At 36.9% G+C, this 22,304-nt stretch overlaps 4 protein-coding genes across 5 annotated transcripts; 2 read left to right on the top strand and 2 right to left on the bottom strand.

Moving 5' to 3' along the window:
* The first annotated feature begins 267 nt into the window (after positions 1-267).
* LOC119691214 (surfeit locus protein 6 homolog) lies at positions 268-2,923 on the top strand. Its single transcript, XM_048625732.1, has 4 exons — positions 268-667; positions 918-1,286; positions 1,394-1,605; positions 2,697-2,923. Exons 1-4 carry the CDS (start codon positions 538-540, stop codon positions 2,865-2,867), a joined length of 882 nt encoding a protein of 293 aa, XP_048481689.1. The 5' UTR covers positions 268-537; the 3' UTR covers positions 2,868-2,923.
* Positions 2,924-7,106: 4,183 nt separating this feature from the next.
* On the bottom strand, positions 7,107-9,072 carry LOC119691215 (zinc finger protein 98-like). Of its 2 annotated transcripts, none has more exons than XM_048625730.1 (2): positions 8,899-9,072; positions 7,107-8,475 (listed from the first exon to the last, which is right to left on the bottom strand). In XM_048625730.1, the coding sequence occupies exon 2, from the start codon at positions 8,457-8,459 to the stop codon at positions 7,308-7,310; it is 1,152 nt and encodes a 383-aa protein (XP_048481687.1). In that variant the 5' UTR covers positions 8,460-8,475; positions 8,899-9,072; the 3' UTR covers positions 7,107-7,307. The 2 variants fall into 2 exon arrangements, with proteins under 2 accessions (XP_048481687.1, XP_048481688.1); XM_048625731.1 differs by having other exon boundaries at positions 8,791-8,947.
* A 303-nt stretch (positions 9,073-9,375) lies between these two features.
* Positions 9,376-11,582, top strand: LOC119691220 (39S ribosomal protein L51, mitochondrial). The gene is made up of 4 exons (XM_038108116.2): positions 9,376-9,625; positions 9,725-9,844; positions 10,207-10,351; positions 11,374-11,582. The coding sequence occupies exons 1-4, from the start codon at positions 9,564-9,566 to the stop codon at positions 11,515-11,517; spliced, it is 471 nt and encodes a 156-aa protein (XP_037964044.1). The 5' UTR covers positions 9,376-9,563; the 3' UTR covers positions 11,518-11,582.
* A 342-nt stretch (positions 11,583-11,924) lies between these two features.
* On the bottom strand, positions 11,925-20,469 carry LOC119691219 (glucose dehydrogenase [FAD, quinone]). Its single transcript, XM_048625729.1, has 7 exons — positions 19,552-20,469; positions 19,051-19,267; positions 18,076-18,280; positions 17,655-17,866; positions 12,919-13,068; positions 12,347-12,613; positions 11,925-12,201 (listed from the first exon to the last, which is right to left on the bottom strand). The coding sequence occupies exons 1-6, from the start codon at positions 20,448-20,450 to the stop codon at positions 12,416-12,418; spliced, it is 1,881 nt and encodes a 626-aa protein (XP_048481686.1). The 5' UTR covers positions 20,451-20,469; the 3' UTR covers positions 11,925-12,201; positions 12,347-12,415.
* Positions 20,470-22,304: the final 1,835 nt, after the last annotated feature.

Raw genomic sequence — 22,304 nt, 5'->3', positions numbered from 1 at the left:
GCCGCGTACAGACCGGCCCATCGATGGATATTTATCATACATAATATAGGGCAGATTACAGCAACGAAAGTCAACGAAACGAAATCCATTCGTTGGGCCGGTCTGTACGCGGCTTTATGTGGTAAGGTAAGGTGTGTGTGGGGTACGTGCATGCCTGCGAAGCACAACCGTTATTATTCTAAGTTATGATGATGTTCTATATAGAACATCATGAACATAAATACTCTGTGAGTTCTGTCACCTCAGAAGTGAGGTCGAGGTATTGTTGTTGAATTTTTGAGGTTAGGTAGTTTATTTGCTCAGTGGTTAGGTTACTGAATCAACTGGATTGAATGTCCATGTTGATATTATTATAGATTCTATTCTATTTAAAATATATTCTACTACTTCAGTTAATGAGTCTAGATAGTTTAATATTTAATTGAGTAAAGTAATAGTGGATTAACGTAGTTCCAGTGTTTTTGATAATTGTACAATTCCCAAAGGAATCACATTTTTATTCAACGTGTGTTATTTTAGCCTTTACGATATTATTAAATGGGGGTTATAATGACTGAACAAAAAAAGAAGCCACTCAAAATCAATACAATAAAAGCAAAGTTAACGGAAGAGTTCAACTTCTTGAAAAATGTATTTTCCGTTTTGACTATACCATCTCAGGCCAAAGGTATGTTAAGGCATAAATCACACTAAGATATTTATATAAGTGCTGTAATGGTTCATTCATACATAAACACAACCCCCTAAAGTTAACTGGATACTCTGTATAATGTCATCAAGTTAACTATTGGGGGCTAACATGTTATTAAGTACCTACCTGGTTTTTTTAAATATTAGTATTTCTTGGACTGGAATGTTTAACAAATTACTTAAGTTATAATCAATTTACGATTTTACGGATAAATATTTTTTTTCAGATGATGATGACAATTTGGGCTATGAAATGGTGAAAGGCAAAAATGAAAATGAAGAAAGTAATCTTCCAAAAAGAGCTCGTACCATAACAGAGCTTGAGGAAAGATTGGAAAAACTTAAATCTAAGAGCAATTTCAACTTAAAAACAAAATTAATGAAGAAAAGCTTAACCAGTAAACTGAACAAGAAAATAAAGAAGAAGGAAAGATTAAACAAAACTCATGTGAAGCCGGTAGTGGACGGCCCACTGCTCAGCACAGAGAAGAAGGAAGTTAAGGAAAAGGTGGCACCTAATGTTGCCAAGCCTGTGTTCAATAATGATGGAAAATTGGTGTTTTCTAAGTTTGATTTTGCCAACATTGGAAAGAAAGGTAATTTATAAACAAAATTCAGTAAAAATTTAAATTTTTGGAATTATAAAATCTTTTCAACACTTTCATTACACACTTTTTCATACATTTATTTTACGATTTCACAGATAAAACAAGCAAAGTTGAAAAGGATCCCAAAAAAATATTAGAAAACATGGAAAAGCAGAAGGAAAAGTTCAGACAGTTAGAAGAAAATGAAGACACAGCTAAAGTGCAAGAAATAAAGGAAAAAATGGCTTGGAAAAGTATTCTTCAGAAAGCAGAAGGTCAAAAAGTTAAAGATGATCCTATACTTCTCAAGAAATCAATAAAGAAAATGGTAAGTAGGATTAGTTCCATTCCATCACAAACAATTCCTCATAATCCTAACTAATAGGTTCTACCTTTTTTGGCATAAGATTTTTTTGCCTAATCTCGTATTGCATAGTAACGTTTGGTCAAAGTCTCGTTACGCCGAAAATCGTATGGCATAAATCTCGTTTAGTAAAAAGTTATTTCGCATAACATTGTTTAGCCTAATAATGGTATGGCCAAAACTTGAATAGCCTAATAATGCTATGGCATAGGTTTATACAAAGTAATAATATTCGTTTGGCTTTAACTTTGACAGAGCGTCTCCCTACATAGCGCAAACTGTTGCCTTGTATTGTTTGCGCTGTTTGGAAAACGCTCCGCTCCGCTTCGCTGCGCTCCGCTTTGGTTTTGATGAACATGTGCACCTAACACGCTCCTCCTCGCTTTGCTCGTCGTCGCACCTATTTTTAGGTTTCGATCTCATGGGGTTTGTAATAATTATATTGGTCGTTAACTATCGATTTTTTGATCATACAATATCGTGATTTTCGGGATGTAGGAGAAAAATACAACAATTTGTACATTTACTACATACTTAATATATTATTTATTAAGATAACATTAGGAGAAACAAGATTATACATAGGTATAGACGAACATAAATTTGAGCAAACGAAACTTAGGTGTTTAAAGATTGTGCCTAAAGAGTTTTAGACGAAACGAGCCTTATGCCACATAAGTCTTGGCAAAGTGATGGTTCGGCCAAAAAAGTTTAGACCATACGAGTTATGCGAAATGAGTTTTGGTCAATAAAGATTATGCCAGATGAGCGGAACCCAACTAATATTATAAATGCGAAAGTAACTGTGTCTGTCTGTCTGTTACTCTTTCACGCCAAAACTACTGAACGGATTTGGATGAAATTTGGTATACATATGGTATAGACCCTGGGAAAGAACATAGGCTACTTTTTATCCCGGAATTCCCACGGGAAAACTTTTTAAGGCGAAGCAAAGCTCGCGGGAACAGCTAGTATAATATATTTGAAGTAGTTACTTCAAATTTTATATGTAAATATTTTGTCTATTAATTCACAATGTAAATTGTTTGTTACAGGACCAGAAGAAGAAACACAGTAAAAAGGCTTGGGATACGAGAATAAGCAATGTAGAACAGAAGAAACAGGACAGACAGAAGAAGAGACAAGAGAACATATCAAAGAAGAAGAAAGAAAAGAAATCGAAGGTCCACAAAGCTGCAGCCAAGAGAGGAAGAGTGGTTATATAGTTTTAATGTGTCTTTTACCACTTATTATTTACGCTAAAATAAACTTTGACGAACTTTATGTGTCTATACATTTTGTAGATAGATTTTGAATCTCTCTAAGAACCTTACCAAGTAACTCAAAGACAATAATTATAAGCATTAAATACATAGGAACTGTCTTTAACTTTGAATGCGTTTTCGGAAACACGCCTCAATAATAAATTAGTTAGATAGGTATACTTAACTACTACTACATGCGGTGCTTTAGATAATTTATAAATAAAACAAGAGGTATAGTAAAAAGAAACATGTTTTTATTAATGATAATCATTCTCTAATTAAATTTAAACACTAATAGGTTTGAATAAATTAGAGGCAACTAACCGAAGTGTTGGTATTTAACAAAGATAAGTACAAAATTATAGTTGGTAGGTATAGGGACAGCCTGTATTATTTATTATTCCTACCTACAGTTAGATGGTGAGTTTAGCTCCCTTCAGTGATGTCATCTTCCTCTCGATTTGAACTAGTGGACATGGAGGTATTGACTCGGAAGTTGCATTTAATTTATTCACTCCTTACAGTTCGCAGCTAAGTCGGTTGAATACACATGAACATGATCTTCCTTATCCTCTTTAGGGGTTTAAAGTTATTTTACATTGCACGAAACTCCGTTTTCAAGTAAGAAGTAGAAAACAAACGGTTGGCATAATAGGTTTCCTGCCAAACGTAAGGGCCACTCGAAACCGGGCTGGATGATTAAAGTAAATTTAAAAACAAATATAGCGAATCCAATTCAATATACTTTCTGATTTTTATTATGCTTATTAAGACCTCTAATATTTTGGTAATGAAAAAGTAAATCGATTATGTAGAGGAACAGCTCGTTGGTGGATGATATTTCCAAAATAACACTATCATTGCCAACTGGTTGTAGAAATGTAATTACCTGATATGGTGGAATTTCATCAGTGAACTCTCAAATCATAAGACAGCTGTAGGTAAGTACCTACTGTTGACAATAAAGTAAAATTCCTACGAAAGTAATGTAAGTAGCAGCTGATTTTATAACTGTGAATCTGCTCCTGATGAAAGGTTCTCTGAATGTCGTCAATAAGACGGGGCGACGGGAAGTTCACTGATAAAAATTCACCTGTAAATATAGGTACTAAAAATATCTGCTTCGAATAGCTTCATTACTGTGACAGGCTAGAGAAGATCCAAATATTTTCGCCACACGTTACATACAAATATATAACTGTGTACCTGAACTGAAACAGATATTTAAATGGCCTCCTTAGCTTCGAACCATATTTTGTAAGTTTACAGCTGTTTTACAGTCTAATGTTCTAAATAAAACTATGTTTATATAATAATGTTAACTAAATTCAATATGAACACATTTTTTCTTAACCTAAATTATGGGAAGTGCTGTATAAAAGTTATTTAAATATATTAAGCGCCGCTTCTTCTCAAATTTGGTTTGGTTTCGGTAAAATTTACACAAAATTATTTGAATATTACAGTAGTTACATTCTGTAGGTATCTGGAGAACTATGGCTCGATTCCCCCTGTTGTTGGTTTATGTTCTCCAACACGAAGAAGCATGAAGCCTCAGTAAAGAGGTAGTATTGACGTACAAAGTCGTTACTTAAGTTCACGAACTACCCGCAATGAATTGCACCAGACATTTCATGATTTGAAGTACAATATGTTCCAAAGTAAGTACCTACCTAGCTTTTCCCACAGTGGCTTTTCTTTTATCTGGGGTTAGGTAGAAATTTACATTAGAATCAGGCATTTTTACGGTAAATAAAGGGCATAAAATATGCGCACTTTTGCAGTATTAGTTAAATAAGTATACACACGTTTTTAAGCAGACACTCTTATTATAATAGAAGACGAACACAAATATAAAGCCTTTATTTTGCTTGAACTTATAACTCTTATAGCTATCAGAAATGATAAGGTTGTTTTCTATTGGAAGGTCAGAATGATTTTGAAGGCTCAAAATTTAATTTTAGAAATGTTACCTATTAAATTTGCCAGTACAAAATGAGATTTACGTAAACACTCATAAAATCGAATTTTAAACAAAGAATATAAGGTCTTTTGACAGCTCTAAAATTAGAATTTGTTCCTTCAGAATCGACATCAATATGTATCAAATGATCTTCCGTCGCGTCGTCACTACGTAGTAGTTAAAAACATTTGTTAGTCGTATACCTCGAAATCAAAAAATCCTTGTAGCTTTTCACCTATTCGCATTTCGCCGCGATATCAAAATTTCTGAATAGATTTTTATTCTTGTAGTATAATTTTTGATCGCTACTGACAATTGTCTGAAAAAATCATAGTAGATTTACTTTCCTGCCTGCCTTCACTGTAGTCGCTTTTCACCTTGATAGATATTAGTTTGTAATGCATTATTAGGTACATATCGCGATATTTCTTTTACACTACAACAATATGCGACCCAAATAAGATGCGACATAAAATACTTACTTGCTATTCAAAATATATGCAGCTTAATAAATAAGCTATTGATAATACATGCTACATAAAAATTTGCTACTGTTGTAAAAATCTGTTAAAAATATATGCTAGTAACAAAATATACTACCGATATTATACGCTACAACAAAAAACGCTATCAAGGTGAAATGCGAATAGGTGAAAAGCTACAAGGATTTTTTGATTTCGAGGTATACGACTAACAAATGGTTAAAAAATACAATGATAGGCATTGTAAAGAAACAATATGACAATAGCGGCCGGACTCATGCAATGTCATCATATGCATAATGTTACTTGGCCCACTCTGTCAACGGTCGCCATCGTCATTTTGTTTCTTTATCTGTGCAGGTCATATTTATCTTTAACAAATATGCATATCCAATTATAATTATTTAACTGATTGAATTGTACCTGTATGATTTGCGTAGGTACAATTAAAACAAATGCATCTTTGTATAGTCTCTTGTAAGTGTTATACAATAATGCACATTTTATTAGTATTAGTACGCAATTTGTACACTCATTGAAATTTAAATTTAATGAATGTTAGTTAGGATTACAAACGTGCACAAGAGGAATGACATACTCGAGGTACTTAAATTGTACATGTCGACTAAATGAAAAAAATAAACGCCAATACGCCAATTCATAAAATGATAGAGATAAGTAACTAAACTTTAAAATTTAGATAAAAAAACAAATGTAAATAATTAGGTTGTTTAACATAACTAAATAAGCCTCAATATGTAAAATAATTAAGAAATATTCTTAACCCTGAAGTGTGGAAATATCAAATAATTAATTTTTTTAGTGACAAATGCTTATATAAAAATGTATCTACTGAAAAATCTAACACCTTAGCTAATGAGTCCTCACAGTAAGACCATAAGAAAGTGAATTGAAAAGTGTAAAAATATTACAAAGTTCATTCATCACATAATATAGGCATTTTACAATTTGACAGTATTCCAGCAAGTAGTTTATAATTATAAAAAATATAGTTATTATCTAAGTATTTTATATAGATTAACAAAAATATTAAAAAATAACAGAAGGCTTAGCCACAGTGGTAGTACATTGCACTAATGTCTAATATGATTTCCTTACGTTAATGTCATAGCTAACAGTAATAAAGAGTTCCACATTATAACTTGTAATTATATAATTATTATACACAATGTAGGTGTAGCATCAAGTTGTAGAGTGTATTTCTCAGTCTGTATACATTTTAAAGACATTACAATTGGATTTTTTTTAACAAAATGCAGTTGGGTTATTTCTTGAAGTCTTGTCAGAATCAAATTGGAAGGACTGTAATATAAAGCATTTACACACATGTATGTGCTTTAAACAGTCTACACAGTGACTTAGCATACCAGACATAAAACTAACATACAAACAATCTTAAATACAAAACATATAAAAATAATATAGCTCTCATAATTTTTCCAAATTATTAAAAATAAAAGTGTTAGATGTAATACTGCACATTTTTTCAGTCAAGGCATATCATAGTCTTTCAAAACATACCAAATATTGTGTGGAAATTACAAACATAAACTAGATATCTTGTGGAAAAAATAAACACCTGGAAGTATCCAAGACCATTTAACACTTGAAATTTTATATGTGTGATATTTTACTAAAAATACCCTTATAAGTGTGAGTCAAGTTGTAAAGTAGAAATATGCAAGTATTTCAGAATGTATAGCTTAACATTACACTAAAAAATACAATAATGTCTATGAACTAAAACCTAAATATAAACTGGTAATAATAAAGCAAGTAGTGAGGCGGGATATTTGCATCAGTCTTGTGAAATTTTCAATTGTGAAAACTTTACTGTTATACAATTTAACTATGTATTTGGTTTAATTCAATAAAACAAAAAGAAACCATTATAAAATGCTTATTAGCCCTGAATCTGTATTGGAATATATAATATTATCCATTTAACTCTGATTTCAATGAAGATAATGTTGCTTCAAGCACTCTACCAGTAGCATAGCCGGGTATGTTCAGGTATGCAGGCTTGTCGTGCTCACACAGGCCTGGCTGCGTGCAGCAACGGTTCAAGGTAGCCATGGAGCTTGTTCCGCTGCCACCGGCCTCTGATGGTCCACGACATACCAGCTTGTGATTTGTAAACTGTTCAAGAGAGCGGAGCTGCTCCCCGCAATAGTCGCATTTCAGTTCTCTTGCATGCACTTTTTTATGACTGTTTAATGATCGAGAATTATCAAAAACTTTTGTACACATGTCACAATATTTGAGAACCTTCTCCCCAGTGCAAACAACTTTATGGTTGTTAAGTCTGTCTAGAGACATGTAGCGCTTGTTGTTACAAAGGTCACACTTAAATTGTTTCTGTGGCACTCTGCCTGTATGGACTTGCATATGTTTACGCAAATTGCTCTTATCTTTGATATATTTTGAGCACACTGCACATTTATTGACATCTTTTCGAGTATGACTGGAATCCAAATGTCTGCGCAAATATGATTTTTTGTGAAATGGTTCTAAACAAATTTGGCATCGAAATGGTTTTTGGGCTGGATGTACACCTGTCAGGTGAGTGTTAAACTCAAGTATAGTTGGGTAGCTTTTTCTGCAGTGCGGGCAGTGAAACAGTTTGCGACAAATAGTATTACTGGAGTCACAGAATGGATCGGAACAGTCATCACAAAAAGTGTCCAGTCCAGTTGGTGGGGTGGCTGTTTCTGCCATCTGGTGATCCATTTCACCCTGTAGGGGGTCTCGGTCCGGAGTGCCGGCTCCACTGGGCTCTTGCTTTACCTTAGTTTGATCACTGCCTTCGGAGAAATCGTCTTGTGAAGGTGTGTTGCGAGATGTGCCCGCCAACATCCACCATGGGTTGTAATGCCACGCTCCTAGTCCAGCTTGAACACTTGGACCTTTGATGTCGCCAGTCTTGGTCTGTGTCTCAGCATTATTGAATCCTGGAAAACTGGGTAACTCACCGATCGGAGGTTTCGACCTGGCAGATTCGAATATGCTATGTTGAGATATTAAGCTTTCGTAATCGCTGGAGTTTAGCTTTCTTTCACTACTTTCTGATGGATCTCGCCTCGACATAATTACCAATAAGAATCTGAAACAAATCGAATAGGAAGTTAAATCTGTAACTTCAAGTTTACAATTTACATTATATTCAATTCAATTTCTAAACAATACTTCAATAGGTCAAGTCGCAAAAACACAAACGCAAACAACACAACGCAATTACATCTCTCAGCTAAAATAATTTACGATGAAAAGGCTAAACTTATTAGAACTAAAATAATGGATCATCATAACAAAACCTGCAGAATTCTAGATGGTCAGAGAGAGCTATTTTTATTTACTACCTAAAAAAATAGATTCACTAATCACTTGAAAACAAACAAGGTGGATCCAGTATATTTACATTTGTACGATTCAAGACAACGCATTTGCTTCCTTGGTAACCTTTTATAAACATTTGAACTGTTTTTTATAAACTATTCACTATTGGTATTAATTTTAGTTTACTTACTTTATTTACTTTTTAAAAACTATTTAAAAATCAGAAATAGTTTCAGTAAATGTCCGCCATTTTCTTTGTGTTTCATAAATTCATAAAGTTTTGATCGTATTTTTTTTTCCAATAGCTTGGTACACAGATAAAAACGAGAAAACGAGCAATATACAACTAGGTAAAGATGGCGACACATCATCGGACGCGGCTGTTAGCCGCGACTGATAAGTGTGCACGGTCTTTTGGGACGGTTCGTGCCAGATCGCTCTCGGCTCTCAGACGTCTTCAGAAAGCTGAAGGTCAGCCCAAGGGTACGTCCGCGACTTACGTCTGATAGTTTGAAGAGCTTTACCTTTAAGTCGCGGCTGACAGCCGCGTCCGCTAGTGTGTCGGCGTACTTGGCGGGGCGGCGCCTTCGGCCAATATATTTAAAAACACGAATGATGTCCACAGATCAGCTGTCAACTGTCAATGAGTATTTGTATTTGGTATTTTTATTTTTAGGTTAGAAGTTATAGTTGGATTTATTTGTGTAATTGTGCGATTTATGAAATTATTTTAGTGTTTTGGGATATATGTAATGAAAGATCTATGATAGACATCTGTTACCAGCATATGAATAATAAATAGATACTTGCCGCTCTACTAGAATCTTCACACGATTCTTCCAATAATTCTGAGCAATGGAATGGATAACTTCAAGTATTCTCCGAACTTTATGGAAGCCGACTGTTACTGCCGTTAGGTAAGATTCATACACACACAAACATTCATTGCCAACAATAGCAATTGTGAATACATAAGTTAAATAGTACTTACCTCAATATGTGTGTTTGTATTTCAGAACAAGGTACCACGCAGATAAAACTAGACTTGTTCGAAGATACGGCTACGAGGAGAAGATATGGAGCGGAGGATTGTTGCCGAGGAGTCAGGGGAGGGCACTGCCTCTACCAGAATACAGGTAAACAATAGTCAACATTTTATTCATGTTTAATCATAGTACAGTACATATAATTATAACTGAGTCTGCTGTGGCATACTGATCATTTAAAACACTTATATGTGCTTGAACTGTCACTGGTTGAGCTGGTCATCCATCTGATTTCTCCCATGTTAATGCAAAGACCAATCATGAATTACTTTCTTGAAATATAAATTAATTAAAAATGATAGTTAAAACCATTTACTTCATGTCTGTCTAATAAGACCTTCTGAGGATAAATGATTGAATAGGTCTACTGGTCAGAATACTTGCCTTATGGTAGAATTATGGCCATAGCAAATAAGTTTAAATATTACATAAAATATGTGGATTGTTTCTAGGCCTGTTAACCCATGGACTGAACGTCGAGCATTGTTTGGCCAAAATGACTACATTGACATCTTGGGGCCTGGCAACATACATCCTGTGAAAACACTGTACAATGTGCCTTCTTGGATCCGAGGTGTCAGCGGCAAAGAATACCATGTATGTATGACTGCATAAAGTAGGGTAACGTAACGTACCTAGGGACATTTTCGACTACCCCAACTTTGAATGAAGCTATCGCAGCGTACAACTAAGATATTAATGTGAAATTTTCTTTATTCGGCAGGATATATAATCTATTATCACTAGTATTTGTGCTTAAGCTTTAGTGTGGCCAGATTTTATTAAATTAAGATAAAAGTAAAAATGCTTGTTTTGAACCAAGGTACGTTACACGTTTGTACCTTGGGACACTGTTTCCTGTAGCTTTGTACTATGGAAAATGCAAACTTCTAAATAACGCCTTATATCTCTGTTCTTATTTATTTACTGCATCGCTCTTCTGTCTAGTTTCACTCTGGCACTAATAAGAACAGAGATATAAGGCGTTATTTAGATGTTTGCATTTTCCATAGTACAAAGCCATAGGAAACAGTGTCCCAAGGTACAAATTTAATCGTGTCCCAAGGTACAAAAAAGCAATATTAAACCAAAATTTAAATATCTTTATTTTTAATTAATAGGAATCTTTCAGATAATTGCCATGTCATAAAATTAAATAACTGAAAAGTTATACGTGACATCCATGTCTTTATTTTGAGCATGCCTCAATGAGATAAAGCAACACAAAAAACTATACAAAAGCTACTTTTGACTCCAAAAAACTTCATACTGTCTTCACCACACACTAGATGCTGGTATGATCACGAGACTCACTAGTTTTGCCAAGCGAGTAAAATACTATGCCTAGGGTAGAATTTTAATGTGTTTATTTAGCCGGTTTTTAAAATACAATCAATGTCCCGAGGTACAAGCGTCCCAAGGTACGTTACGTTACCCTACTATTAAATATGTCATTGAATCTTTTATGATAATTAAGATATTTGCTTGGCTGTAAAAGTTTACATTAGTTTGCAAAATATATGGTAAGTAATTAAATTAAATAGTTTAATGGGTAAATGAAACATTTTGTTTTGCCTGAATCTTTTCTAATGACACTCATGATTAATAAATTGTTGTAGATATTACTGAGAAAACAGAAGATGTGGTCTAAGACTGCTACTCCGGTGGTGCGACCAACCAAATGGAAGGAGATAGAGAAGCGCCTGGGATACTTATATAGAAAACTCAATAGAAAAACTAAAACTGGTCAGTCACCTGATTAATATTGAAATTTATTATGTAGTAGTTATTGTTATAAATGATTTAAATAAAAGTAGAGAATAAGATATAAATTTTTTAATTTTATTTGACTTAGAAGATATATCATAGCATTATAACTCTTCAATCCTTTTATGTGTTTTTCCAGCTCATTAGCTGGACATTTTTAATCACAACATAATGTCTGATATGACCAAAACACTTAAAATACAACTTTACTATACACTATAATTATTATTTATTAATTGCATAACATCCAAGTTTTGAACTGTCCCAACCAAATATTATAATGTTAATGTATCATTTCATTTCATTTCATTTATTTAATACCATAAACAACATGTCGCATAAGATGTTAACATTGGTTTATGCATTTAAAGTACAATGTTATTTTACCCTTAGGGTGTATCACACATCACATCATCATTATCAATTCTCACAAAATACTTACAGTGGAACAGTAGTTTCTGGAAAACATGTGGTGGCCACTGTATTACTGAAGCTCTAAAAGCTCAAAATAAATATTAGCTTTAGCTGTGGCCTTAGCCTGCGTATCCAGTGCATCAGCAACTGAATCTTGAACTGTATCGCTTTAGTAACCTCAAACAACACACAGAGCATTCCGACCTCGCCTCTTTGGTTTAGTCATTGACATAAGTTTTTCCCTAAACACCTGGGTCATCTCCCCTATAGTGCCACAAACTTATCTGTTCCGGTGAGAGCGAACTAAATTGGTCCATACCTCATTACTTACTAAATGAATGTCATATTGACATAGATTATATGGACCAATTTAGTTCGCTCTCACCGGAACAGATAAGTTTGTGGCACTATAGTCTTGTCTGATGTCGGCGGCCTTCCCATCATTGACAGAAGTGTTCCCTACGGCACACCCTGCTAATGTCATCGCCCCCAGTCTTGTTTGATCATATCAGCGGCTTTTTCCGCGATCATGACGACGGGCGCGTGCGTGTGGGCGGCGGGGATGCGCGGCATGACGGAGGCGTCGGCCACGCGCAGCCCGCGCACGCCGTGCACCGCCAGCCGCGGGGACACCACCGCCGTGGGGTCGCCGGACGGACCCATCTTGCAGGTGCCCACCTGGAAACGATGTGGCGGTTGGTTAGTTTAGGCTTATGATATGGAGTAGTTGCCTAATTAGTTATGGAAGCCTAGTTATGGATTAATAGCGTGGCCCAGACTAGTTGCAAATAGAGGGCGCGGAAGGATCCTCCTGAAGTCACGTATCCCATATTATGTCCTTAGACCTATGTGTACGTCCGGCGCATCCTGGCCAAAGCCTCTTGGTTGTCACCGAGACGATAAGAAGAAGATGAAAATCCCTGTAGATAAATGGCCAAATCACTGACTGTGGTTTATAAAACCATGAAGTGGTTGCTCCTGACCTGGTGGTCGAGCGTGATGCTGGTCTGCATGATGGCGCAGTCCCAGTACGGGTCGGAGTCGAAGCGCAGGCGCTCGCAGCCCGGGAACGGCGTCGCGTGCAGCCGCGCGCCGTAGCGCTGGAACCCGCGCGTCGATATCACGCGCTGCACCTGCGATCAACACAACAGAAGTTATTATTTTCAATGTCACGAAAGAGCCAAGTCCACACGTAGAGAAATTGGTGACAAACAGAACTACTAAATCAATTAGTTGAATTAGGTTACAACTTTTCTAGTTTGAAATACTGTGTCCTTGTTATCTCTACGACTAATTATTCACTCTTACTAATCGTATGTTTCGTTATATTATTTCATTTATGTAGCACACAAAAAATATTATTGAACTAAAACATCAATAATTATTGCATCCTAAACAATAATTATGTTAGTATGTATAATAATGAATTGTGTGTACTAAGAAACAGGGATTCACAGTCACTAAATGATCTAGTTCCGGTTAATGATTTAGAATGTTACTGGTGGACTACGAGTGTGTCTGTAATCAAAACAATAATCTTTTTATTACAACTAAGTTATTGTTTGCAATACATATCGTTCTAAGTGTCGTATAATTTGTGTTTAATTTGGTTTACTTTTTATGTAGTGGTTTTGCCTAACAAGAATATTATAGTAAATACTACCCCGGAAATAGTAAACGGTACAATGTGTGTATTAATGAGTGCTATTCTGTTAGCGTGTTTTAGATTATTTAACAGGGTGTCCACTTTCTGGAAAGTCAGGGATAGTCAGGGAAAAGTCAGGGAAGCTCAAGGTGGTCATGGAAAGTCAGGGAAATTGATGGGCCACCTGGAAAGTCAGGGAAAAATGACTAGTAAAGCATATATTTTTGTAAAATTGTAGTTCTTTCCTTTACTAATTATTATTTTTCTTCTTCTATTTTAAACGTAAAATACTTAAGTCATAAAATAAAATCTCGTAAGCCAGATTCCAGACTCACATAGTCTGTTCAATAGTAAAATGTTGTTCCCTTAATTAAATTTCTTACAAAAGAGTGTGACTCAGCTTGCCATTCTGAACAACTTTTGTTTTAAGAGTTCGTGATGAAAAATACGTCCCCACATAACTTGTTGGTGCAGACGCGCTGTATCGGCGCTCATTTAACTCATCATTTCTCATAATTTGCTACGGCAGCGGGAGCGCATGTAGAAGCGTTTCCTCGACGCCGCACCTAATGATTTTTTTTAAAGCGTCGCGACGATACGAAAATATTTGATTTTGGTTTTGTTTTTTTAAATTAATTGCGGTATTTACAAAGCTTCGGTTTTGGTGCTAGTACAAGTTTTATACACAAATTAAAAAGTTTCTTTATCGACCATCTTCCAAACTATCATTTAAAAAAAAATATGAGGAGGCATATTTCTTCAAAGGACTCTGTACTAATCCTACCATCAATAAGTGTGCTTAAATAAAATTAACTAAGTCTTACTAAAGTCTTTTGGTCTGCTTCAACACACACATTTCCATAATTTGTGTACATAACTGTACTTATCTAATTTGTTGTAACTATTTATATGTGTTATGTTTAAGTGGAACAAATAAACGATTTATCTATCTATCTATCTATCCTTCTTTTGCAATAATTGCAATAATAACCAGTGGATCCCGCTTGGGTTTCCAACCTTTAAATGGCTTTTTTCTAAAGTAAAATGTCATTTTGAAAACAAAAAAATGTATTCCTATTTCTCAATTTAGCAAATACAAAAAAGAATTACACGTTATGGTAATATAAGATTATTCAATTTTTGTTGTACAAAAAAATTAAGTAGGTACTTATTTATCATTGCTTTCTATACATAATGTTGCAATAGTGGTAGATGTGCATAGCCGAAATAAGGCGACTCAGGGATCACTCGAAACAACTTTTGTTCTACGTGTTTTTTAAATTCGCGGTTTTTTTTCGTATATAATAACTTCACCTGTCTAGCAAAGTTTGTGTGGAAAATAATTTTTTTTAAGAATTTCATGTGTTTCAAAATGATACCTGAGTAACTCTCGTCTCTTTCTATATATATATTCTTACGGTCTTATTCATAAAAAAACCTTAAAGTAGGTTTACTGAGCTCAGTAGCTACGGAACACTTTAAGCCTATTTGAGGTTTCATAAAAATCTCTATTCATAATCGTTCCGTAAACCTTCAATATCTATAGTGATGCTAATAGATTTCACAGACCAAACATTTTGACATTTACCCTATTAAGTTGCCGGTCTGACGAAACCATAAACAAAAATAGCGAAAACTTTCATTCATTTATCAATCTCTATTATCTATGTTAGCCACGGCGCGGCACTTAAAAAAAGTTTACGTTGGCTTAAAGGCGCAGTAGCCAAGCCAAAACCCACAAAAAAAATATTAAATTTTTACGTTGCCATGGCAACTTATTTTCAGCAAATTTAACTCACAACAAATGTCAAATCGTCAATAAAGCAGAACAGCTGTTGACCGGCCGCCATGTTTTTGTACAATAGGAGGTTTACGGAAGGTGTATAGTAGGGTTCAGCCAACTTTAGCATATCAAGGTTTTACGAATCAGTTGGAGAGTTCTTTAGCGCTATTGATCGTTTATGAATAAAGTTTTTTTGACATTTGCTTATAGCAGGCCTATAGGTCTCCCGTAACTTTTTATGAATAAGACCGTTAATATACACTTTTTACAGCCAAATATTTTACGCAATCGAAGTTTTTTTACATAAGTTTCGCAAAATAACGGAAAACTTTCAAATCAAACTTTTGTTTATTTTGATCTCTGGTCAGGGAAAATTTCTGAAATGGTCAGGGAAAGTCAGGGAAAAGTCAGGGATTTTTTTGGAGGATTCTGAGTGGACACCCTGTTTAAAATAATAATGTTACAATAACAATCGAGGTGGTATTCATAGCTAAGTATCTTGTTCTGTTTATATTATGTTTTGTAAATCATCATATAAGCCATCATAAATACTGTTTGGCCGCCATTGTGTCTTTGACCACGCTCACCTAGCGCTCACTGATTATAAATTATTTGTTTTTGTGTATTCTACGCTAAATTTGACGTGATTTTGTGCGTGATGTCCGATGACGTTGACGGAGATATCCCACAGCTGTTGCAGCAGTGGGGTTTGTGGGTTTACCTCAGTATATTGATACGTTTCAAAGTAAGTTTGTACCTCTACCTATAAATATTAGTGATTTGATTGTATTTTTTTGATTGGTAATAAAATGTACGTGAAGTCGTAACAACATGGTTAACATTATGGTTATATTATAAGGTATACCATTTTAAATATTTTAATTTAATCTTTTGTTTTTTAGCGATGAAAATTACGAGGAAATGGAGTCAATATAATAATGGTTTCTGGGAAACATGCAGGACGAAAATCAATTATGGCGACCATCCAAAGCTAAGAAAAAAGGACTGAAACTATAGCATGCTTTCATATCATAACTGATCTGGATATTGATCTTCAACAACTTAAACAAATAAGTACTTACATCATTTTTAAAAAATCCTGTTAAGTATCCGATATTTATTCGAGTCTGATATTTAATTGATCTCAATTTAATATAAGTAATTATAATAAATCAAGTGGTTACAATTACAATACAACACAGATGATTATATTGAGAAGAATTAAGAATATAAAATAAATGTCATTTTTCTATGTACTTCATATTTTTATTTTTGATTCCAGAGAGCTACTATTTCGTATGCCTGTACCTACTGGTTTAGGGGTCGGTGCCGACAGACAGCGGAAAAATCCCCGCGGAAATTTCGAGGTAATTGAAAAATTTACTATGTCACCATTTTTTGATATATTTTGTAATTTAAGCTATGGTGACATGGTTTTTTTCAATGACCGCAATAATTTCCGCGAGGATCTTTCCGTTGTCTGTCTGCACCGACCCCTAAACCAGTAGGTACTGCATACGAAATAGTAGCTGTAACAATATCTAGGATGCTAGTATTACAATGTGTATTGTACTTGTTACAATAAACATACAGCTAGCGTTGCAATACGAACAGTAATCATTAAAGTTCCAGTCGTTATATTACACAAATTCATTAGTAGATACAGCAAAGTATTTAGTAAACCCAAAAAAAAAGTGTTTATGGTTACCAGATTGCATAGTAGTCCTAACAATCGATCTAGTAATCTTTACTTGACGTATGGTTACAATTACATTGGTGTTGTAACAGTCGCGTAAGTTAACTTGTAGTTAGTATTAAATTGTTTGGTCGGTTACACTAAACATCTAGTTGTTATTAATAAACCGACAGGTAAAATAATACCAGAATCGTTTTAGTAAAGTTAACTTCGCGAGTCTTGCTGTCACGTTTGCAAACAGAAGTTCTAGTTACAGTAGCGTTTTTTCTCGTTTAGGTAGCCAGATATTTCTCTGCGTGCAGAACTATGCATGCATGTGCACTACAATTCTTGAATTCATATAGGTAGGTGACTATATTCCTGGTAAGTAACTATCCTATGGCACAGCATCGGCAGTGATAGGTGGTATCTTCATAGATGAGTAGGTGCCTTTAAGGGTGAGGCCAGATGAGCGTAATTTTGTGAGTTGTGAGTTGCGTCGGCAGGCAAGTATAATGCTAAGTCAATGTAAGAAGAATGCTATTTATCACCTAAAATCCTGTTGCCTGGCGATATTGAATGTAATGTTCATGATCTGTAGCTGCCAATAGCTCACCATTCTCACGCCCTCCCTCAGCGCCTGCAAGTCCCGGGGGTCGTGGAAGTAGTTGGGCTGTATGTGCGGCGGGTCTTGCACGCGGGCGCTGCGCAGCGTGAGCCGGCCCACGCTGCGCGGGCGGATCAGCACGGGGTTCATCGCGAACGTGCTGAGCCGCACGCGGGGGGGCAGCGAGCCGTACACCTGCCAGAACCACGAGTCTGTCACACCTGCGGGAGGGAACGGGCTTTATTACGAAGGTGATAAACAGAACACTTTGCTCAATATTCTCTATAACATACAATCTTCGAACACAGTACCTATGTATACATAGTATGTGCCTATAGTAGGGAGGGACGAACTAAAACAAGTCGTCCAATGACACGACAAGAGACAGACAGACAAGATGCAGACGTCAGAGAATAGTCGGTGAACTTACCAAGCAAAGAGCGCAGTATCCCCAGCATATCCCCCGCGAGGGAGCCGGCTCCCATGACGAGCTCCATGTCGGGGCGGCCGGGCGCGGGGTCGTCAGCGGCTAGTGAGGTGCGCAGGAAGGCCAGCCCCGCCGCGCCGCCCGGCAGCGTCAGCGGCCCGCGCCCCGCCAGGTATGCCGCCGCCGCCGCGGGGGACGCCGCTGTCGCCTGATAGTGAAGGGTTGGGTATTAAATTTAATCCATGACCTAGAGAGGGTTATGTGTAAGGTATTCGTACTATCTGATTGCTACACAGCAACCCAACCGAGTCTTGAACTAATTTTCGGCGATCGATTTTTTAGAACATTTGCATTTGGCACTGCAGCAGTTGTTAAAAAGGCTAAAATTTACATTTATCGGCAAATAAGTTTATATTAGTTCATTTAAGTATGTATAAGTATAATGTCTTACGAAAGGTTTTGATTAAAACCTATCGCAGATAAAACCTTAAGCATCCTATATAATGTCTAATATTATATGCTATGCATATTTGCTAAAGTTATTAGTAAATTTATGTACTACTTGTACATATAATGCATTATCCTCATACCTACTAGTCAATTTCATTAATAGCAAGAATTGCTACTAACATATCACACTGCTACATACTAAACTGATGGTGGACAAAGAAATAGGCGTACATTTCTGTGGTCCAGTTTAAACTGGGCATGGCAAGGTGCCAGGAACAAAGGCTTAAATAGAGCAAAACGGTTCATAACCCACACCACTATAAAGCTTCCTACCATAGATGAAATAATACCTTCTCACATGTATTGAAACGATATTATTTAGATTATATTTAGTAAATAAGTATACTTACATACTTGCACTAAGTTGTACTTCCTAAACCTACATAAATTCAACAAACTTACAAAACAAACGTACCAACATGAATTTTAAAACTATTAGAAATCATTATTAAAACCACTTCCACTCACATCATTGACACACAAGCTGGAGTCATTCACAATGAACGCGTTGCCGGAGAAGGTGACATGGTCCTGCAGGTTGTGCCCCACAGGCAGGTCCTGCACGGGGGGCACCCCCCGCGCCCGCAGGTCCCCCGCCGGGCCCACGCCCGACACCAGCAGCAGCTGCGCCGAGCCGATGGTGCCGGCTGAGAGGACCACCTCGCGACGCGCTATCACCTCGTACCTGCAGGGAGATAGGGTTATAGCCGTACAGTCAAAAAAATATGTGTGCCATCCCAGCGCAAACAGTTTGATCCTGAGACTCATGGGTGGAAGATAGTTGAATCAAATAATGCTCGATACATACAAACAATATCTATAGGTAACCATGCAACGTATCTTTCGTCAGTTGTTCATAAAATTAAAGTGTTTGGGCTGTAGTGGCCAATGTAGCTCTTTTTCTGACTATGTACATAGAACAGAAAACATTGAATATCTAAATAAGTAAATACATAATAGTTTATTTACCTTTTCTTATCCTTCATGAACTCCACACCATAGGCGGCTTTACTAGTCGGGTCTATCAGAATCCTCAAAACAGTGGAATGCTTCGAAACCTTCAAGTTTTCCCGAAACCTGACAGGTTCCAGGAAGGCCTTGGAGGTGCTGCAGCGGCGGCCGCGGCGCATGGTGGCCTGCGGCTTGGAGAACCCCAGCACGTGCTCGCCGTTGGGGTCGCGCCACGCGTGGCCCAGCTCCTCGCCCGCCTCGCGGAACAGCCGCTCCAGCGGGGACCGGTACGGGGAGTAGTCGATGTCTAAATATCCACCCACTCCGTGGTAAGAAGAGTTTCTCAGTTCGGGAATCATCATATTTTCGGACTTTTTAAAATACGGCAGAACTTCCGAATAGTTCCAGCCGTCGTTGCCCATCCTGGCCCAGTCGTTGTAGTCGTCCGGATGGCCGCGCTGGTAGATCAGGAAGTTCAAGACGCTGCTGCCGCCGAGCACCTTGCCGCGCGGCATGAAGCAGACGTTGCCTCGCAGATCCTTGCACGCCTTCTCTTGCGGGTCGGAGTTGTACCCCCAGTTCATGGAGGTGAGGGAGAGGAAGGGGGCGAAAATGGGTATATCAGAGAAGAAGTTTTCGTTCCCGCCGGCTTCCAGCAACAGGACCTTCCAGTCGGGCACCTCGGAGAGTCTGTTGGCGAGCACGCTGCCCGCGGAGCCGGCGCCCACCACGATGAAGTCGAACTGCTCCTTGTGGTGCGGCCGGTGGTCGGGCACGAAGCCCTCGCGCGGGTCCCGCGGCCGCGCGCGGAACAGCTCCGTCCACGCGTCGAACATGTTGGGCGCCCGCTCCCCTCCCCGCGCCGCCCCCCCGCCCCGCGCCGCCAGCACGCATAGCACCACCACTGTCCATCGCATGATAAGGTTTGTGATCTCATTAAAGTCCACACATGATTTAGGTAGCCAGCCTGAAAAATTGCAGAAAGTTAGTAGGTAAACGTTGTTCCTGAGGGATCTTGAGTGATTGGGAATATCTCGAAAGGTAGTAAGCTACCTCTATGATGCGCGGTCCACTCCACCCTATTGTAATTCCGAGCGGCGCTGCCAGCCGAAGGCCGCTTCTCGCTATTCTCAGCCGGTTGAGTTTGCACTGTTTCTTAGGAATACAAATAACTTTATTTATAGGCGATACTCTCATGCCTTCACGTATTCTATTTGAATAATAAATTTTATAGATGACCATTCGTTTTCATTCTTCGGAAATTCCTATACTTATGGTGTCACTAATACAGATCCCTAGCAAGTGAAATAAAGTAGCTATAAGTACTGCTTATTGTGTATTAAGTATTTTTCATAGTACTTACTATGTTGATAAACATAGGTATTTTAAAGATTAATTTACGAGGTCTTGTGAGCCCGTGGACCTATACGGCCCTAAAAGCGTATACGTACGTACCATTATTTACAATCCAGTCAACAGATAAAGTTACTGAGGTTGCATTAGACAGCTCAAATCAGTGAACCGTTTACTAACAATAATTAAGTTAAGTGTCTATAGGTACCTATAGATTGTCGGAGTTAGACAATACCTACACCTACACTGTGGTGTACTTATGTCAACCTAGCAGAATGCGTTAAAATCAATACTTATCCGTATATAATTTAATAAAGTATCTTTCAACTTTAAAATCGATCGAGATAGATAGGTAAGTACCTACTTATGATATAGTACCTAGTTAGGTATATACCTACATAAACGTATGTTAACCTAATTTGGCAGTTTGTAGTTAATTTGCTGTCGCCTTCACGGTGACTTCACAGGTCACCATTAACACTTGGCTGCAAATTATTGTATTCACTAGCCTGGCCTTTTAAACAAAATATAGGATGTCATTTTATATAACGACTGAAATTAAATCTAATTCACTTTTCAAGACCAAAGTTATTACTTAGAATAAATTATCAAATATTTTAGCGAAAATAGCATGACCTTTTTATTTAAGAGTCCCAAAAGACTAGGCAGGTAGGCAGGGTTACCTACTAACTCAATAACTTTTAGCTAGACAGCTTTTATGTAGGTACAAAGTAATTTACGTATACTATAACTATGCTACCTCTCTATACTTATTCCGTAGGAAACCGTTAAAATTAGATTACCCTATAGGTGCATTATTTCTGGGTAGTTTACTCTATGCTACAGCTAAATGGGTTCCGGCTACTGAAACTTAGCTAACTAGGTATATGTTTATAGGTACCTATGTGCAGGTCATGAATTCATGAACCGGAGCACTCATTGCAATTATACCTGCAATACAATGCCTACTTATATGTGTTTGTTTTAGTGATGTAACGAATATTCGCATTCGCATTCGCATTCGCGAATATTCGCATGTTTTTGGATATTCGCATTCGCATTCGCATTCGCAAAAATTATTGCGAATGTTTTGTGAATGTCAGTATTAATTAGAAAAAACTATTTGAAAATAATGGTAGGTTAACAAAATCAAAATTCATTCGTTTGTAACCTTTTTATTACAAGTAACCTTTTTAATCACATTATCAGTGTTTACTTTATCATCTGGTATTATTTATAATGTTAAATCTGTCGGATGAGTACGTATCCGCTCAGCAAATCTCGCAACAAAATTGAGCATGCGTTCTGTTACGCGCTGAAATCTATTAAAAACCCGTAGGTTATCGTGTTCAGTGTCACTATAGCCTTATTATTATATTGTGTGAGAACCGTTACACAGTCAGAAAACGTACCGCACA

This window comes from Plutella xylostella, chromosome 15 (assembly GCF_932276165.1).
Source record: "Plutella xylostella chromosome 15, ilPluXylo3.1, whole genome shotgun sequence".
NCBI lineage: Eukaryota > Metazoa > Arthropoda > Insecta > Lepidoptera > Plutellidae > Plutella > Plutella xylostella.
The sequence above is the reverse complement of the archived record's forward strand: the minus strand, read 5'-3'. Positions and strand labels throughout refer to the sequence as shown.